This window comes from Corvus kubaryi, unplaced genomic scaffold (genome assembly GCF_017639235.1).
Source record: "Corvus kubaryi isolate FWS band 111438036 unplaced genomic scaffold, C.kubaryi_AGA036_p1.0 37397, whole genome shotgun sequence".
NCBI lineage: Eukaryota > Metazoa > Chordata > Aves > Passeriformes > Corvidae > Corvus > Corvus kubaryi.
The window spans coordinates 19776517-19794171 of NW_024581136.1; the positions used below are offsets into that span (position 1 = coordinate 19776517).

The 17655-nt window shown below is 42.5% G+C and overlaps 2 protein-coding genes and 1 non-coding gene across 11 annotated transcripts in view; all 3 read left to right on the forward strand.

Moving 5' to 3' along the window:
• The first annotated feature begins 1372 nt into the window (after positions 1-1372).
• KPNA4 (karyopherin subunit alpha 4) lies at positions 1373-12316 on the forward strand. Of its 2 annotated transcripts, XM_042041925.1 has the most exons (16): positions 1373-1478; positions 2144-2233; positions 2321-2350; positions 2430-2482; positions 3213-3308; positions 3410-3495; positions 5214-5300; positions 5509-5678; positions 5769-5813; positions 6667-6798; positions 7002-7130; positions 8554-8658; positions 9296-9367; positions 9994-10156; positions 10952-11046; positions 12067-12316. In XM_042041925.1, the coding sequence occupies exons 1-16, from the start codon at positions 1404-1406 to the stop codon at positions 12163-12165; spliced, it is 1527 nt and encodes a 508-aa protein (XP_041897859.1). In that variant the 5' UTR covers positions 1373-1403; the 3' UTR covers positions 12166-12316. The 2 variants fall into 2 exon arrangements, with proteins under 2 accessions (XP_041897859.1, XP_041897860.1); XM_042041926.1 differs by lacking the exon at positions 9994-10156.
• LOC121671317 lies at positions 7448-7740 on the forward strand. Its single transcript, XR_006018480.1, has one exon.
• Positions 12317-12733: 417 nt separating the features above from the next.
• TRIM59 (tripartite motif containing 59) overlaps positions 12734-17655 on the forward strand; it is an 8261-nt gene continuing 3339 nt past the window's right edge. For 4 of the 8 annotated variants that reach the window (XR_006018342.1, XR_006018343.1, XM_042041932.1 and 1 more), the window contains exon 1: positions 12734-17284. The gene's annotated coding sequence lies outside the window, so the exon portion shown is untranslated. The remainder of the gene's footprint in view (positions 17285-17655) is intronic. The other 4 variants (XM_042041934.1, XM_042041936.1, XM_042041937.1 and 1 more) reach the window with 4 other exon arrangements.

Sequence of the window (17655 nt, forward strand, 5' to 3'; positions counted from 1 at the left end):
TGAGATCATCAGGGGTGTGGTACAGTTCTGCAATCCGATTATCAGAGGGATTCCTCACATTATTTTCATCTTGGATATGCCAGATTAGTGGAGCTTGGAGAAACTACACTGAGCATTTGAGAGCAGGAGCCTGTAGTAGGTAAGTCAGGTGTAAAGCTGCAGCATCTTTCCAAAGCCTGTAAGTGCTGGGTGGTATCCAGCAGTGGATCAGCTTCTCTTGGAGCTCAGAGAAATGTCCATGGAGTGTTTCCTGCCCTCAGCTCTGCTCTTCAGAGCTGCATCCATTGACCTGGGGGGTCTGGTCGTTCCTGGGGAATCCCAGGCTGTGCTTTGCTGGGGAATCCCAGGCTGATGCTGACCGGCACTTCAGTGTTGGGATGCTCTGAACTCCTCCCCTCTGGCTCTTCCCAGGTTGCTGCAGCTGCTCCTGGGCACTTTGCCTTTTCCAGAGCAGGAAGCTGTCACTGGGGGGAGGTTGGAATTTTTCCTCACCTGTTTGTTTTTCTGACCATGAAAAGTTCTGCCTTCAGAGCAGCAGGAAACCATCCCTTCTGTTCCACTTTTTCTTATCCTTACATTTTTCTCTTAGCTCCTTCCTTTGAGGAGCTAAAGTGTCGTGCTCGGCTGAAATTTGATCGGATGCACTGCACGTTCTTTTTGATAGAAATAATTATGCTTTGAAAGTGAAGCTTTTAATGCTTATCTTCAGATCTCTTTGCTGTTCAGGAGGTCTGGCTGCTGTTCCTTTTCCTTCTGTCCTGTGCTCGGGAACTTGCAGCTTTCCCTGGGCTTGTGAAAGTTTAGTCACAATAAAAATGGAATTGTTTGGAACTTTGCTGTTCTCATCCACTGTGAAGTTGAAAGAATAAAATCACTCCAGACTGATTTATTTTTCTGTTTTCCCTGCAGTAGCACAAGCAGCAGTAAACCAATTTATGTATATTTACAACTGATTTTTTTTCCTGAATGCTGTCAATGGCAGCTGTAGAGAAAATGACCAAAAAAACCCATTGCTCTTAGAATGTCAAAGGTTTTATGTGGGTTTCATTTATAAATAATAGTTCTGTAACTCAGCTTGGCTTACAGGGTCTCTTAATTTGAGTAAAGTTATTTCACTGTAGATTGCCATGGTCTTTATAATGCTTTTGGTGCTGCTTTATGCACAACTCCTTTCAGTTTTGCCCTTTAAAGGACATGATTTTATACCTGATTCCTTTTTTCCTCAACATGAAGGCTCAGGAGAGTGTTTTACTATGAAATAACAGAAATATTGTAGTTATTTCCATTCCTGTAGGACTTCTACTTTTATGATGACAATTAAACCCTGTGTGTAAAAGTTTGTTTGAAGTGCATGAACTGAAATAGTTGTACAAGAACTTTTTAAATTGGTTGAAATTCAGATTATGATGTATTTTGATCTTGATTCTTTCCAGACTATGAGAAGACAAAGAAATGAAGTTGTTGTGGAGTTGAGAAAGGTGAGATGAGCATTATTATTCTTTTATATTATTCTTCCTATGTTCTTACTTTAGTAAAATGTAAGAGTTTTTGTTGAAGACTTGAAAGTTCAGAAGCTACCACACCTGCTACTGGGAGTTCCATAATTTTTGTCCTGGAAACCAGGGGTTTATTTGGAAGCCAATAAAGGGAATCATTCTTGCACTTCCAATTAGGTTTTTAAAGATTTATAAGAAGCTTGGTTTTGCCTTTGAAAAATCAGCTGTTTCTGCAGGCAGGAAGTTATTTCCTTACAAGTGAAAGTGGAAGAGTGTGAAGGTAACACTGGAATTGTTGGAAAAAAGGAGTCACAACTGGAATTAGTTTCCTTCTGGGCTGAAGAGAAAACCTCTGGGAATTGCTGCGTCCTGTTAGAAATGATGACAAATAGGTTGCAATGTTGATGGATGTGTGCACATAAAACTTCCAGCACAAGTTGGATGCAGGATGTTTTAGGAAGAAGTAATTCCCAGAGTGTGCTTCTCTGTGCAGCCCTTTCCAACTTTCTTTTGTTGGAAATTTTAACAATATCAATGACAGCAACTTGATGATGCTTGTTTAAAACAGAAGCTTCTCTTCCCTACTTAACACCCCTACACCCCATAAATCCAAGTTTTAAAGGTGTTCTATCATTTTTCTCTTTAAGAACAAAAGAGATGAACATCTCCTAAAGAGAAGGAATGTTCCCCATGAAGATATCTGTGAAGATTCTGATATAGATGGGGACTTTAGAGTGGTAAGAATTAACTCTCAGTGATTTCTTCTTTTTGCATACTTGAAAGACATTCAGAATTTCTAACTGCTTTTTGCCTCTGTTTTCTAGCAAAACACTTCTTTGGAGGCAATAGTACAGGTAAAAACAATTAAATTGTTTGAATATTCTTCATGTCATGGTATCAGATGTATGAAAAATCTAATTTTTCTTATTTTAGAATGCTTCAAGTGACAACCAGGGTATTCAGTTAAGTGCTGTGCAGGCAGCAAGGTAAGAACACATTTTTCTCAAATATCCTGATTTTATTCTTATTTTATCATGCTCTTAAGGTCAGAAAATGTGTTCCATCTTAACTGAAATTGTATGTAATGGTTTTTAAAAAGAAAATAGGACTTTAAAGAAATCCAAAATACAGACCTTTTAAGTAGTGTGGATTTTCTTTACATGTAAACACCGGGATTTATTTGGTGCAAACTTGATGCTCTTCACAGAGTAAAATACACATTTTAAAGGACTATAAAATCTTTGGCTTTAAGTGCAAAAAGATCTGAGTATCTCCTTTGCTGGGTAGAGGAGGAAGAAGCTGTAGGAGGGTGGAACTGGATAACTCTGATCTTTATTTTCCTGACTGGTGATAAACTTCCGAAGTAGAGAAAACATGGAATGAAATGGCCAGTGGATGTAATGGCTTTGCTTTTCCAGTAGCTCAGTAACTTCACTTTGGGGGATTATTTTCACTTAAAGAGGAGGAAAAAAAATCCTGCTGGGTCTTTGGGAGGAGGAGAGAAGCACTTGGGAAGGGATTCCCAGCCCAGGAGGAGCAGTTTGGTTGTTGGGGCTCCGCTGGTGATTCCCAAACTCAACCACAGGAAGCCTTTACTGACCTGCTCCAGTGTCAGGACTGATCCCTTTTTGAGTGGAAAGTTGGATTAAACAACTGCCTGCTCCTTTCCAGGCAGGATTTTTCTGTAATCTGCTTTTTTTCTCCTTTCCTGCACAGGAAGCTGCTGTCCAGTGACCGCAACCCACCTATTGATGACCTAATAAAATCAGGAATATTACCTATTTTAGTGCACTGCCTTGAAAGAGATGACAAGTGAGTTTTGCCAAAACTCAAAACCTTGCACCAATTCTTGCTGTTTAGCTGATGTGCCACTCACTTGAATAATAATTACTGTACTTTTTCTTTCTCTGCAGTCCTTCCTTACAGTTTGAAGCTGCGTGGGCTTTGACAAACATTGCCTCTGGAACCTCGGAACAAACCCAGGCTGTAGTTCAATCCAGTGAGTCCTGCAGGGTTTGAGTTGCTTCCATCCACATGTGGGATTTGGTTGGAATCAGGTTGTCAGTCAAGGCACTGAAGGAGCTGCTGCCAGGTGTTTACCTCTGGCATCACACACCTGGTTCTGGCTTTATTTTCTCAGGGTTGAAACTCACTTGGGTTTCCTAATGGTGAGCAGCATCTTCTGGAAACTCAGAGTATCTTAGCAGAGTTGATGTCTGCTGGTTTCCAGTTTTCAAACCCCACCAAAACTCACCAAAAATTTGAAATAAAAGCAAACAACTCCTCTGAAAAGCTCCCTGTGGTGAAGAGGGAAGAAAATTCATGGACCCAGAGGGTGCCTGATGTTGAACCCTTCCAAAATCAAGTTGAATTAAAAAACCTGTCCTTCCTATTTTGAGGCATCTGAAACATGGGAAGGAATTGTTGTTGGACTTGGAATCTGAGTTGCCAGGCAAAGCAAACCTTGTTCTGTACTCCAAGCATGTCCTAAGTTGAAGCTAAGCTTCTGCTGCTAAATCAGAACTAAGTGGGTAGGATTTTTAATTGGGTGAACAAACCAGAGGTTCTTGAAGAATCACAGATATTTTGAAATGAGCTTTTCCTAAAATTTAGGGAAAAAAGTACACAAAACCTAGGTTGGCTGCAAGATCAGTTGCTTCTACTTTTGCAAACTCAGTGTTAAGAGCCTGTGAACTTTGATAGAATTTTTTTCACCCTTATAGGATGTACCTTTGGTAATACTTTTAACTTTCCTTTTTCCCCATCCTCTTCCTTTCCCAGTTGCATTTTGAATTTTCTTTGGGAAATGTAATCAACAGATAATCTATCCCACCTCTGATCCAGAACATTTTATATTTACACCTGATTTATCAATGGTTTGAGCACTTCTTTGAGTGATTTCTGTAGGTCTGTATTGCACTCTTAGTCAGTTTAATAGCTGTGACGTATGAAATTATGATTTATTTCAATTAAAAAGATGCTCTGTTGTAATTTTTCCGTAAGAATTTTTTAATCTGCTTGCTGGAGATGTTTTTTCTCCTGGCATACGGACATTGTAAATACCCTTATTTAGCAGGAAATAAGAATCCTGCTGATATGTTGTTTCTCTACTAAAACGGGTTTTACGTCAAGAAATAATCTAACTAAAAATACCAGTTTCTCTTGAAATATGTGAAGTAAATGGGTTCTTTACAGACTAAGCTATTATGTAAGCAAGGACCTTAGTGCTGGGGGAGAATAAAACAGGATCAATTATCTAAATGTGGAGCCTGTGGAGCCCTTTCCTGCCCTCTTCCTACATTCCCACTCCTTAATGGAGCTCTGTTCCTGCCTATTCTCAAGTTGCTTCATTTGAATGGGTGAGTTTGGTCTTTGTTGCTACTTTGCACTTGGGTCTGGTGCATAACTTAGCAGAGAATTTCTGAATTCAATAAGTGGAACTAAATTTGCATCCTGACAAGCTCCAGTAAACTTGAGACTTGCAAACAAATTGAATGTCAGAGGTTTAATATTCTCAAGTGCAGGTTCTGTAAGAACATGCAGCAAAGGAAGAATTACTGCAGTGTTTTATTTCAGTATCACCTGGGAAATTAGTGAAGCTTTGGCCAGTTCTTAACAGGACAAAAATGTCTCATGTGAGAGTTAATTTTGTGAATTATTTGCCCTTTTGAGATGCATTTTTTAACCATTTCCCTGGGTTATTTTTGTACCTTTCAGATGCTGTGCCGCTTTTCCTGAGACTGCTGCATTCACCTCATCAAAATGTTTGTGAGCAAGCTGTGTGGGCTTTAGGAAATATCATAGGTGGGTGTTACTCCTGCCACCACAAACTTCCAGGAATGTTTCATTAGTGTTTGGAAACTTTGTCAAGGAATCTCCAGGAATATGTTGGGCTCTCCACTGTCCTTGGTGGTTTGGTGTTGTCTGTCACCCCTCTCCCTTACCCACCACCATAAATCCATAAATGATGGGATGTTTTCTGTTAAAATACCACTGATTGTGTCTCCTGCAGGTGATGGACCCCAGTGTAGAGATTATGTTATTAGTCTTGGAGTAGTGAAGCCACTGCTGTCCTTCATCAGCCCCTCCATCCCCATCACCTTCCTAAGGAATGTCACCTGGGTCATGGTCAACCTGTGCCGCCACAAAGACCCCCCTCCACCGATGGAAACCATCCAGGAGGTGATGGAATTGCTCTGGAGTGGGATTGAACTCCAGCTCAGTGTTTGTCTGCCTTGAAAGTAACCCTGAGGTGTTTCTTTCCCCCCTCAGATCCTGCCAGCGCTCTGTGTTTTAATTCACCACACGGATGTAAATGTGAGTGACCCCTCCTAAAAGCCACTTCCAGCTTCTGCTGTAGTTTTTTAGCTGAAATGTAAAATAAAAATCTGTGATGTTCCCTTTGATTAGGACAAACTTCTTTTGATATCTATTAACTGCTTACTTTAAAATACGGATGTTATTTTTAAATAGTGATGTTTTTCCCTGATATTTCTGTCTTTGCAAGTGTTTATTTGCATGTACTTTCCCTGCATTTCTAACTGAAACTACATTTTATTTTTATTTCTGTGAGCATTCATTCACAAATAAAACCAGGATGTTTTTGCCTGGTGCTTAAATTTGTAATGAAAATCAGTGTCTGCTGGACATGTCACATGTCAGGGTTAGATGTCATTTCTGAGGTGTGTTAAATGTGAAATTGCTATTTAATAGTGAAGTAAAGGAGCAAAACTTGATTGAAATTATGAAATAAGTCAGATTTTTACCTAAACAAAAATCAGAACTTAATTTAATGATTTTTTGCTTGCTAAAGAAGTTGTAGCTGAGTTAAGTTAATGGCAGCAGCCAAAATACGTCTACTTTAACTTTACTATTCGTATAGCAATTATGGGATTTAATTTCTTGTCTCTAAGTAGGTGAAATTAAGTTCATTTGAATTTTTGAAATGGCTGCACTGGTGAGCCAGTGAAGAGCTGTCAGCTGAAACAACACTCAATATTTTTACAAGCTGCCAGTTGAAATGCTCACATTTACTGCTGTTCAGACTGGCTTTTCTGTGTGGGAATGCACACACACGTTAATTTAAATTAATTTTAAATTGTTCTAGAAATGTACATTATTTTGGTGCTATTTCTGTGCAGTGGACAGAGCTGTTGTTTTTTCCTGTCAGATATTGGTAGATACAGTCTGGGCACTCTCCTATCTAACGGATGCTGGAAATGAGCAGATCCAGATGGTGATAGACTCTGGAATTGTCCCTCATTTGGTTCCTCTCCTCAGCCACCAGGAAGTTAAAGTCCAGGTAACTTTGGATCACATGGAGGAAGTGACCCCCAAAATGTGCTACTACGGAAAATGCTGCTTTCTTTTTATAGCTCATGTTGAAATGTAAAGAATATCTTTTTCCTGTGGGCTGCAGCATTTGCATAAAACCTTTTATGTGCTCAGCTAGGAAAATATTTGCTGAAAAAATGTTGGTTTTTAAAGGAAATGTTTTGTTTTCAGACGGCTGCACTGAGAGCTGTGGGGAACATCGTCACTGGCACCGATGAGCAGACACAGGTAGTTCTCAACTGTGAAGCTCTCTCACATTTCCCAGCACTTCTGACACATCCCAAAGAAAAAATTAATAAGGTGAGCAACACCAGGGATTTGACTTGATTGATGACTTTGAATCCAAGCTAAGCCAAATATAAATGTTGTGTAGTGTCATAAAGATGTGAATAATTGACTCCTTCCACCAGTTTGTGGCAAATTTCAGCAAATACTGATTTTTTTTTTTTTTCCGGGAAATTCATATCTGTAGGAAAGTCTCTTAGGAGCTGCAGACTTGTGCTTGACAAGAATGTCAATGTTTGTAGGAAATCAAAGCTTTCTCTTATAAATCTGGCTGACTTAAAAGTTGAGAGTTCTCAATTAGTGAAATGTTACCTTAATTAAACTGACTCTCTTGGAAGTGATGAAACAGAGATAATTGGGGGTGTGTGTGGATGGAGTGTGTGTGAGAGAGGGAATTATCCCAGAGTCAGGCTGGGGGTGGGGATTGAGTGTGGATGTGAGGAAAGGGCTCTCATGGGGGCACTGATGGCAGTGCTGAGGCCGGAGTGCATCTGAGGCGTGTTGGGCACCTCGGGGGCCCCTCTGCAACACTGCCAGTGATTAAAGCCCCAAGCAAGCCCACCAGGAGAGCCCAGGCAGCCCAAATCTCTACCAGGGTCAGCAGTGATCCTGTGATCTGATCTCGGAGAGTCAGTGAAGTACAAACATTGCTGAACCTCATGTTGAGAGAAATACTCTGCTAAAAAGTCATTCAGAGAGGTTGGGAAGGGAATTGAATGGTGGAAGGTTTCTAGGAAGGGAGAAATCTATCAGCTGTAAGATTTTGAGAAGTTGATACTCTGAATATATGTAAATTTTTATGTGAAACTGTTGCTTCTTGGTTAAAGTGTAGATTTCCACCGTAAAAGGGAGGTGAGGGCTCTGAATTTAATTCAGGGAGGGGCTGCTGGGGGAGAGATCTGGTTTTGCTTTCCCAGGCTCCTGCTCTTGGGTATTGCTGGGAGGAGAGTCCTGGACTTGTGGACAGAATGAGCATAAAGAGTCATAAACTTAAAGAGTATTGTTAAAAATCAAGTGTTTATTTAATAGTGCTGCATTTTCTTGAAGCTAAGAAGAGCTGTTAGGAAGGAGGTAAAGAACTGTCTCCTACACTGCCGTGTCTGGAACACACAGTGCTGTCAGGCATCTTGGCCAGCAGCTGAAGCCTGCCTATTGGCAGTGCTGGAAGCAATTACAAGTGCTCATTTGGGATTTTCTCTCTCCAAATAATTTTTCCTTTAAATTTGAAGCATTTGGTTGAAGCTGGTAACAGTGAAAGACTGAGAAGCCTTGTGGAGTCTAAGGTGAGATTGTCCCTTTGGTTTGTCTCAGCAAGAACTCAGCTCTGCACAATGAGGCTGATTGAGTACTTGGTTGTATTTAAGCTTGGCCAGTTGCAGTGGACATAAGTTACGTGGAGTCTTTCTCTCAACTAATTCCTGATCCTTTCCTTTTGCAGGAAGCAGTGTGGTTCCTATCCAACATCACTGCAGGAAACCAGCAGCAAGTTCAGGCAGTAATAGATGCAAACCTCGTTCCAATGATAATACATCTTCTAGATAAGGTCAGATCCCAAGCGTTGGTGTTGGGCCTTCAAATCCTGTGTTCCTTTCCAGCTGTTGGGCCTTGGTGTGTTTTAAAACATGACTTCCCAAACCATATTGGGTCCTCAAGGATCTCCGTGTCAGAAAGAAGGAACAGCTAAAAGCATGTGGGAAGTATTTAGGGGAGACAACAAATAACACAGAGCTGCTCACAAATAGCTCTGTTCAGTGCCAATTTATTGATCTGTGAGGAAAGGGTGGAGACTTTTCCATTTGATGACAGCCCGAGCTGAGGAACTGGAGCAGCCCCAGCAGCAGCATGTGCAGTGCCTTATCACAGCTCAGCCCGAGTGCTGAGCTCTCCCTGCAGGATGTGACAGCTGCTGATAAGGACTGGGAGAGTGCAGTGCTGCAGTTCTTGCTTGCTTTGATGTAAACAAAGTTCCCCTCCCCTGGAAGATCAGTTGCAAGATGTGGTTGTAGGGGAGGGATGAACACAGAGAGACTCAAACAGCCGCAGGATTTATTTGTTACTTTCCCAGAAACTGATACAGTGACACCATGCAGAGGGGACTGTAACAAATACAGCTTTTGTGGGAATATACTGCCTGACGTAAACCCTGGGATGACTGTTCCTGTCTCTGGTTGTGCTTTCAGGGTGACTTTGGTACCCAGAAAGAAGCTGCTTGGGCAATAAGCAACTTAACAATCAGTGGGAGAAAAGACCAGGTGAGTCCAGCTTTAGGAAAACTTCCATTCCTGTCTTGGGAAGTGCCAGGGTTATGGATGTCTCTGTTCCTCCACTGTTCAGTAGCTCTTCCCTTCTGCACATGGGATTTAAGAGTGGCCTTCAGTTGTTTCTGGAGTGACCTGAGATCAGGAGCATCAGTGGGGGTTTGGTTGGAAGCTCTTCTGTTGGGATGAGTGACTTCAGTCAGGCTCGGATGGGATTCTCGAACATTCCACATTTCTTTTTACCTTTTTTCCCCAACCATAAGGATGTGATAATTCAAAGGACAGTAACCAATCAGTAGAAATACACAAGTCTCCTGTAATCCCAGAGTATGAGATTAGTGGCAGGGTTGGGGTGGTGCTGTCACTCTTCAGAGAAGAGGTTGAAACTCCTCATCTAATACTGAAGAATTCACAGTATCTGCTGGGTTTGTGTTGTAGATCCTAAATCTAATACCCAAATGTTACCTTTGAATGCTCTAAGAAGGGATTCCTGAAGTGGCCACTGCAGAATGCTCTGGCTGGGTGGCTGACTGAGTACTTGGACTTGCTGGAATATGTTTGCCTCTGTGCTTGTGCTGCTGCCATGTTCCTGCTGTAACTCTTGGCTTTTTCCCCCTCAGGTGGCTTACTTAATTCAACAAAATGTAATTCCTCCCTTTTGCAATTTGCTGACAGTAAAAGATGCACAAGTTGTGCAAGTGGTTCTGGATGGACTAAGTAATATATTAAAAATGGCTGAAGAGGAAGCAGAAACCATAGCCAATCTTATAGAAGAGTGTGGAGGTAGGAGGAGCAATATTTTAATCACTTCTTCAGGGATCACTGCTTTGGCCTCCTGCTTGTGTTGGGTTTATTGTTGGCACAGATGTTTTAAGCAAACTTTTCTAAAGTGCCCTTTTCATGCCTATCAAGTGAATATCCACAGCTCTTCCTAAGTTCATAATCAAAATGCAGAGGAGCAGGATAATGGCAGTAAAATTTATTAGGTGCTGATTTTGTAACAGTCTGGCATATTAGACAAATTAGTGTAATTAACAGACACTAAATTAGTCAGTGTGGGCATGGTGTGCTTACCTTAATTATGCACAAGTCATGGCCAGGTGAACTTGAAAAAAAATAATTCTACAAACAATGGTTGTAAAAATGCAATAACTTTAATTTCCTCATGGCTTTGAGACTTTCTCCATGTTGGTTGTGGTTTAAGTTGACTGAAACTTTTCTGGGACGAAAGAAAAACTTGGGCATAGGTAAGAAACTCTGTGGGATTTGTTAACATGGAGTAGAATAATCTTTAAAATGCCAGATCTTGAGGGAGGGCAGAAAGTGATTGGTGGTGGCTGGGAGGAGAAAAAAGGTGTTTGTGCCAAAACTCAGCTTGTCAGAGCTTCAAGATTTCTATGTGCTGTACATCTGTGTTTATATGTATAAAACACATATAAATGTGCCAGGTGGGTTTAACAGCATCCTATTCATAACCAGATTATTCCTAACTCTATTCCCAGCTGTGTTTTAATTGCTTTGTTGGAAGCTGTTTGGCCTGAATTTGGTGTTCTCATTTCTCTGGTGTGTTTGTTGCAGGCCTGGAGAAAATTGAACAGCTACAAAACCATGAAAATGAAGACATCTACAAACTGGCTTATGAGATCATTGATCAGTTCTTCTCTTCAGATGATGTGAGTGTGGCATTCCCTGCAGTGTGCTCATTGTTTTCATTTATAAATCTGGCTCAGGAGAAAGGCAGCAGCCCCAGAGCTGCTCTGTGACGCTGGTTGGGCTCAGGGAAGAATGAGCCCTTGTTTGAACCTATTGCATCTCCTACCATTGCTCATGATGAAGCATCTAAAGAAGATCTGATGCCTAATTTAAGCCTCATCTCTAGGGATTAAAATCCCAGGCTGTGAATAGTTCCCTCAACTCCCAGCCCCTGCCTGAGCGTGACATTTCACATTTGATAAGCTCCCTGCTGACTCCAGGGCTGAGGCTGCTGCTTAAGAAACAAAGTAGTTGGAATAGTTGAAGAATTTCAGGGGTGGAATGTGCTGATCAGGACCGTTGTTTCCATGTCAAACATGTAACATAAACCAAAGGAAGGGTTGGTTTGTGTGCACTTCCAGTCACAGGAGTTAATTGCAGAGGCAGGGAATGCAGCCCTGGCAGTCTGTGCCATGCAGGGAGGGGTTTCTGCTTGGTTGAAGAACTGCAGAAATGGTCAAGCTCAGCTGCACTCATGGCCTATTTTCACTTGGAAGATTATTTTGTGCTGGAGTTTCACTTTTATGTGAACAACAAAAGATCCAAGCCTTGTTTAGGAGCTCAGCTTTTGCATATACAGGCAGACTTTGAGTTAATGCAGTGTCAGTTTGGTAGCCACAGTTTGGGCTTAATCCTTCCTTGGCTCAATGGTGCTGGTCTTCTCCTAAGAACTGAGACAGTTTCTAAGACTGCCTGAAGGCTTTCCAGGAGGGAAAAGTGTGTAAACAAGAGGGTTTTAGGTGCCACGTAGCCTTTCCTGCTAAGTACAAACTAAAACATTTGGGCTTAAATTACTTCATTTTAGTGCTCTGACAAAATGAGGGGAAGGAGTGGCAGGACTGGATGCAAGGAGGTGGAGAGAGCTGCTTTTGGGATTGTCCAGCTCCTGTGTGGTGAGGTCTGGTTGTGTCCCTGCTCATGATGTTGCCATTCCATTGCAGATTGATGAAGATCCAAGCCTTGTTCCAGAAGCAATACAAGGCGGAACATTTGGTTTCAATTCATCTGCCAATGTACCAGCAGAAGGGTTCCAGTTTTAGAGTGGTATTTTGGAAGTTTAGGTACAATGCAGCACTGAATAAAAAAAAAAAAAAGGTTTGATCCATCAATCTTGGCTCATGGGATCCGCTGCTGCATTAAATCGGGAAAGAAAATGTGAAGATTTCATTTGGAATCACAGAAAAGCCCAAATGAAGTCAAGATGGCGAGTGGGTGCGAGTGAGAATGAGTGGCAAAATGTAATGACAAACTTCACACTGAATGCTTCTTTAGATTGTTCAAAGAAAAAGGGCTACAGGTCACAGATCTTCAGTGCCTGAGAAGGAACACCGACTTCCTAGAGCACTTGGGGGAACGCAGTACTCTCATCATCAGCCTCGTAAGCATAAGAGAATAGGATGCCCACACAATGCAAGGAGAACGAGCCCAGGCCTTGCTCTGAAGCCCCGTGTGAATGGCCAGTGTGGAGTGAGTGTCTGCACCCGCTGCCCTGGAGCCAGGCTGTGGCCGGGGCTGCCCTGGGGCCAGGCTGTGGCCGGGGCTGCCCTGGGGCCAGGCTGTGGCCCCTGGGGCCGGGCTGTGGCCAGCCTGGGGCTGTGGCCAGCCTGGGGCTGTGGCCAGCCCGGGGCTGTGGCCAGCCCGGGGCCGGGCGTGTGCGCGAGAGAGTGGTTGTGATGTGTCTGTGAACGCATGCGAGCTTGAGTCGCCTCCAGGGGCTGAGAACCTAAAATCATCCAATGAGTTCATAAGTGTTGACTTACACTGGACACACAAAGACCGGTTTAGCAGCAGACTCTGGTTTACTCCTGCAGCCTGTGTTTTTTCTCTTTTTTTTGTTTTGGTTTATTTTTTTTTCCCCCCCCTCTTATTTTTTCTTTCAGTTCTTTTTCATTTCTTTTCCTGTTACAGCTTCTTAGTTGTTTGTAAAGTCAGAATTTCAGGAAGGCTTCCCTGTGCATTTGCACCAGATGAATGTTTGATGTTATGAAAAGCTTTTCCATATCATCAAAACTAATTTGTAGATTTTTGCATGGAAAAAACAAACAAACAAAAAAAAATCATACATTTCCCTTCAAACTAGACTGTGTTGCAGTACACAAGTTGCCATAATAGTAGAAAGCAGTAAAATGTGGTAAAACCTCATCCTTTTCATTTTCAAAGATAACATGAAGACCTTTGCATGTGGTATTCTCCAGCATAGTTCATTTTTAGATTTTGTTGAGTCCTGTAACCAAAATGTTTCTGTTGTGGTAGGATACCGTGCTGTGTTTCAATGTTACTTGTTTTCAAACTTTGTTTTCTATGAAAATGATATGGAAATGTCTAAAAATGAAATTTGGTGCATATGTACTGCCGAATAAAGACCGAAAAAAAGAGGTGTGAATAGATGTACAAATCAAGTCATGGTTTGAACACCTTTAATATGCCTAATCCAATTGTTTTAGACTCTTTTTATCTTAGATGTAGGCAGCCATGAACAATCTATTTTGAGCCACTTTAGAGAGAAAAAAAAACTTTGTATTTTTAAAACTTGCACAAAAAGGATGCAAGTGTTTTTATAATTGGAGGAATGCCTCAGTTTTGAGGTCCTGCACACTAAATTCAAGGTGATGTTACAAATTTGTACAAACTGAACTCTTGATAAGGTGGCTCATTGTAGGAAATGCTGTGCCTTCCCCTTTGAGCACAAGTGTTGCATGAACAACAGTTTGCTATAATAAAACATCCCAGATTAGCCACCATTAGCATCTATATCTACCTTGTGTTTTAAAATCAGCTGGTAATTCTGAAACACTGTAGAATGGATAAAGATTATTTTGTGATCATAACTCTTTGTTGGACTAGAGTATTTTTGCAGCATTCCTTGTCATCAGAAACATGGTTAAAAGTTTAAAACTAGAAGCAGCGGAAAACTAGCTTGTGAATTTATCCAAGTAGAGTGCAGGCTAGGCTGTCTTGGGGAAATAAACATTAAAACTTGCAACTCTGCTGCTGTGGCTGGTTCTTTATAGAATACTCACATTTTCCATCATCAAGCACAGGGATTATTTGAAGAAAGTGACTTTTAAAGGCTCTGGGATGAGGTTTTTACTTCAATCTTTGTGTGTTGTAGTGAAAGCACGGAATAATTTTGGTAGTTTTTAACATTTATACCAAATTTACCTAATTACCTCTGTGTGTTCACTAAATAAATCAGGGCTGTTTTCTTGGAAAATGCAGGGAATCCATGGAGGAGGGAAATGAAATCGTTTTTATGGAAGTTCCAATGCTCTAAGGAAAATTCTACCCAGTAAATAACAATTTTCACCCTCAAACACCTTTGTGAGGAATGTTGTGTAGAAAAGTGCTGTTTTACAAAACTAACTTGTTGGGGTAAGAGGAGAACAGGTATTTGTGGCAACTTCTCAATTTCTAAAAACAAAATTCCACCAAAACTCTCTTAATTACTGCCAAAAAATGCCTTTTTGGGCAGTTCCTGGGTTCAATATACCTACAGAAAATTCCCTTGAGCTGGTGCTGCTCCAGCTTTTTCCCTCTTTGGTGGGCTTGGGTTTTGGGTGGGTTCTTTAACTGTGAAATTCTCTTCCCCTGCTTCACAGCAGCTCCTGTCACTGTTGTTAACTCACCAAAATAAGGAAAAGTGAAAGGTTCCGGCCTCCACAGGGTGGCACCACTGGAGCTCTCCAGCAGCGAACCTGCAGCCGCTTTGAGCAACGCCTTTTCCCCCAAAATCTGCATTTTGAGGTGATGGAGTTGATTACATTGTTGGGGAAAAGGGGATTTGTTTGGGAATCTTGGGATACCAACAAGAAATAACTTGGGCATTGCCTCAGGGAATACTCATCACTGAGGCTGGATGTTGTGTCCATGTAGATGTTATATTTATTAAAATATCCTGTAGTTCAGAGTAAAAAATTACCTTTTCAGCTGAGTTTAGGATAGAAAATGGAAAAAGATTTAAAACATTAAAACGACAAAAATGAATCCACAAATCAGCTGTGCCAGGTGGGAATTTTTATTTCAAGGGAAAAAAAAAAATCAAACAGCTGCCCTGGAATTTTAGGATCTGGGAAGAAGAATAAGCTGGGTGGAAAGGGATTTCTTGAGAGAAGTTGATCCTTTTTCTGCTGAAGTGGGCTTGCCCCTGGTTGTGTGAAGCTTTTCAGCATTCCCTGGATCGTGGAGCCCTGGACAGATCTCATCCCATCTTCCTTCCCAGCCATTCCCAGTAAGTTGTTAATTTCTGGTTTGGGAGTGGGACAGGCTGTTAAAAATCCTGATTTCTGCATAGAATGTTGAGATAATGAACAAATTAAAAGGATTTCAAGGAAAATGAAACTCTGGCAGAGGCAGCTTAATAACTCCAGAATGTGTTCATATTGAACCTCGTAGACTTTTTGCCACTTTTAACTATAAATGTTTCCTCAGCTCTGCGTGTCACCAAATTCCTGGCAGGAAAGCTGGTCCTGAGGCTGGAAGCAATTAGAGGAGTCTTGCATCTGGATCAAATAGACTTGGGGAGAGGAAACTTAGTAGCTGCAAATGTGTCAAGTTTACAAACTCGCTCAGACTAAGTTTTAGCTACTGGTCCAGTGAAACTCGGGAGGCACACGAAAGTCACTGGAAAAGTTAATATTGCTGCAGTATCCACAGGAAAGTGGCTGGAAACTTAATTTCCATAAAACCATTCCCATTTTTGCTTGCCAATGCATGATAAATCCTGTATTTATCCTGCTGGTTTGGTGTGCCCCAAAGCTGAGGAAGAATTTTCCTTAAGTTGTCATTAAAATGGTCACATGTCAATACTTTTTATTTTAAATTTCTGTAGAGCAGCACTGAAAGCTGCTCTTAGTAGAAAAGGACCAATTTTGGGGAACTTTCAATGGCAGCTATTGGTAACTGTGTTCCAGAAGTTTTATAATTTGAGGAAAGGCAGATGATGGTCAGACTTCCTCTCAGCAGTACAGATCATGGGTTTAATCACAGATTTAATTCCTGGAATGGCAGTTTGCACTTTAAATGCTGCTTCATCTTGAATTGTCAATTTAAGTAGATAAAATAGGTGAAAACCAGCGTATGTTCTTAACATCACTTGGTTGTATTGTAAATTATTGTCAAAAGCTCCCTTATTTTCCGCTCCACTAGTTTTCCCCTTAAGATTTTCCTGCTGTGTTGAAGGGGAGTAATAGAGGGAAAGCATTACAATAATTTTTAATTCTGGATTATGTAGGCTGAGTACTCCTGGAGTTAAGGATCAGCATGTTCCCATCCACCACCACAAAAATCAGAGTGTGGAGCAGCACCTTTGGAGAAACATTCAATAGATTTAGACTTTGCTGAGCTTGGTATTATCAGCACAGCTTCACACAGAAAAGAGCAATTACAGCTCATAGTGCTGTAAACTTCGTGCCTCTCACCTAAACTGTGGTGGGTAATTTGTAATTAGAGCATGAGGGGTTTTACTGTTTGAAACATAATTCCAGCCGTTTCCCAGATATGTGTAATGCTTTCTACACAGTGGTTTTAAGACATGTTTAGGGAAGTTTTGAAGGATGGTGCATTATGATTTACATCACAGCATTAAATGAGTTTCGTTTCTCTTTCAAATTCACTTTGTAATAGCTGAGAATAACTTCGGTGAACTGCAAATTACTAGAGAACAATCTGGAATATGAGAAAAGCCTTCATTGGGTGAATCTCTGCCCCTCCCCACCCTCCCGGGGAGGAATTCCTTCCCAGTATCCCACCTAACCCTGCCCTCTGGCAGTGGAAGCCGTTTCCTGTGTCCTGCACGATGTAAAAATTCTCTCGGCTGTCTTCGGCAGCCAGGGCAGATAAATGAGCCTCAAAGAATAGATGAAATAATTCTAATTTCCGTGGTTAGCAGCTGGCACAAGGTGCGCTCGTGTAGCTCCGCAGCAGACGCAGAAGGTTCCGTGTCTCCCGTTTTCCACCTTCGGGGTGAATTTTTCCGCGGCTTGTGGAGAGCAGTGAGGTTGTTGGTTCGCTGGATGCAGAGCCGGGATAAACGCGGCTCCCCTTCCGTGTCACCGCTGCCTCGGAGTCCTTCCTGCCCATGGAGCGAGACCGTCTCTGATGCTCCCTCCCGCCTGAGCCCTGCAGTGATTCCCGGCTGCTGGCACCGAGGGACCGTTCCCGGTGAGCTCCTCCCGCGGCTCTGCCATCGCAGCGCCACAAAACCCCGCTCCTGCCGCCCGGGGGAGGCACTGCGGGGACCCTCGGCCCCGTCCCGGCCCCTCCCTCGGCCCCGTCCCGGCCCCTCCCTCGGCCCCGTCCCGGCCCCTCCCTCGGCCCCGTCCCGGCCCCTCCCTCGGCCCCGTCCCGGCCCTCCCTCGGCTCCGTCCCGGCCCCTCCCTCGGCTCCGTCCCGGCCCCTCCCTCGGCCCCGTCCCGGCCCCCCCTCGGCCCCGTCCCGGCCCCTCCCTCGGCCCCGTCCCGGCCTCTCCCTCGGCCCCGTCCCGGCCTCTCCCTCGGCCCCGTCCCGGCCTCTCCCTCGGCCCCGTCCCGGCC